Genomic DNA, 1460 nt, shown 5'->3' with positions numbered 1-1460 from the left:
TTTTGAGACATGGTCTCACTCTGTCACCCAGACTGGAGTGCAGTGGTGCGATCTCGGCTCACTGCAACATCCACCTCCCAGGTTCAAATGATTCTCCCACCTCAGCATCCCGAGTAGCTGGGATTACAGGTGCGCCACCATGCCTGGCTGATTTTTTTATTTTATTTTTAGTGAGATGGGGTTTCACCATGTTGGCCAGGCTGGTCTCGAACTCCTGACCTCAGGTGATCTGCTCACCTCTGTCTCCCAAAGTTCTAGGATTATGGCCATGAGCCACCGCACCCGGCCTGATCTTTTTCGTATTGAACTGGACTCTTACTTATTTTCCCCTAAAAGAAAAGGGTGCACCTTAAGGGAGAAAATAGATCTGCAAGGTTCCCATTCTAAGATGCCACCACCAATAAACCCACAGTACCATTCACTATTGTTAATATATGGGAGTTATTTTCTAAGCCCTGGACCTTTTCTTTTCCTCTTAGATCAATTTTTCCAAAATTTAGCCTGTTGTTTCTAGAACAGAAACAGTATCATGTCAGACCCATGAATTCAATGCCTTTCTCTGTATTTTACCCATGCAGATGGCTGGTTTACACTCTTCTGATAAGGTGGGGCCAGTTTTCAATTCCATCCCCAAATTTTTCTAAGTCAAATTCAGCAATTTCAGAGGTAACACAGCCTCCATCCTATGAAGATGCCGTAAAGCAGGTAACCATGTGATTTGTTCTTTATGGAAGAATAAATAGACTGACTCAATGAACAGACACTGTTTTATATGATTAAACTTCACAGTTTGTAAATTCTGATAGTGAGTGTGTCATGTGCCATGCCACCAAAATAAGCAAATTATGGAGACAATAATTGGAAAACAGTGTTGCATGTGTAGCTGTGTGAGGCAGGGAGAGAAGAGAGAGAGGGTCACCTGTCTGGCTTTGGTACCAGCTCTGCCATCTGCCAGCTGCCACTGTCGCTCAGGTGAACACTTCACCTCTCTTATACAAAACAGGGATATTTACTTGGTAAGGATTCTAGATAACCTAGTATTTACCACTTTGTTTAGGTACATAATAGCTTCTCATATAGATGACAATGATTGTCAGGGTAATACTTCCTAAGGTGCTCCCTGGCTTTAAAATTCAATGACCCTGCTAAAACATTGATGGGTGTTGAAGCTGGATAATAAACGCAAGAAGGTTCACTGTATCCTCTGCTTTCATTTGTATTTGGAAAGTCTCAAAATTAAAAAGTAGGAAAAAGAAAAAAACAAGGCTGTGTCTGGTGGCTCACACCTGTAATCCCAGCAGTTTGGGAGGCCAAGGTGGGTGGATCACATGAGGTCAGGAGTTTGAAACCAGCCTGACCAACATGGTGAGACCCCGTCTCTACTAAAAATACAAAAATTAGCTGAGTGTGGTGGTGCATGCCTGTAATCCCAGCTACTCGGGAGGCTGAGGCAGGAGAAT

The 1460-nt window shown here is 43.2% G+C and overlaps 1 protein-coding gene across 1 annotated transcript in view; it reads left to right on the top strand.

Moving 5' to 3' along the window:
* The window catches only part of LOC105523786 (myocardin-like), an 11590-nt gene that overhangs the window by 3855 nt on the left and 6275 nt on the right, over positions 1-1460 (top strand). The window contains 2 exon segments of the mRNA XM_011958773.1: positions 579-613; positions 615-705. Coding sequence (XP_011814163.1) covers positions 579-613; positions 615-705 — 126 coding nt within the window.

Source organism: Colobus angolensis, unplaced genomic scaffold, assembly GCF_000951035.1.
Source record: "Colobus angolensis palliatus isolate OR3802 unplaced genomic scaffold, Cang.pa_1.0 Scaffold474, whole genome shotgun sequence".
Taxonomy (NCBI): domain Eukaryota; kingdom Metazoa; phylum Chordata; class Mammalia; order Primates; family Cercopithecidae; genus Colobus; species Colobus angolensis.
This window is presented reverse-complemented; position numbering and strand designations above follow the sequence as displayed.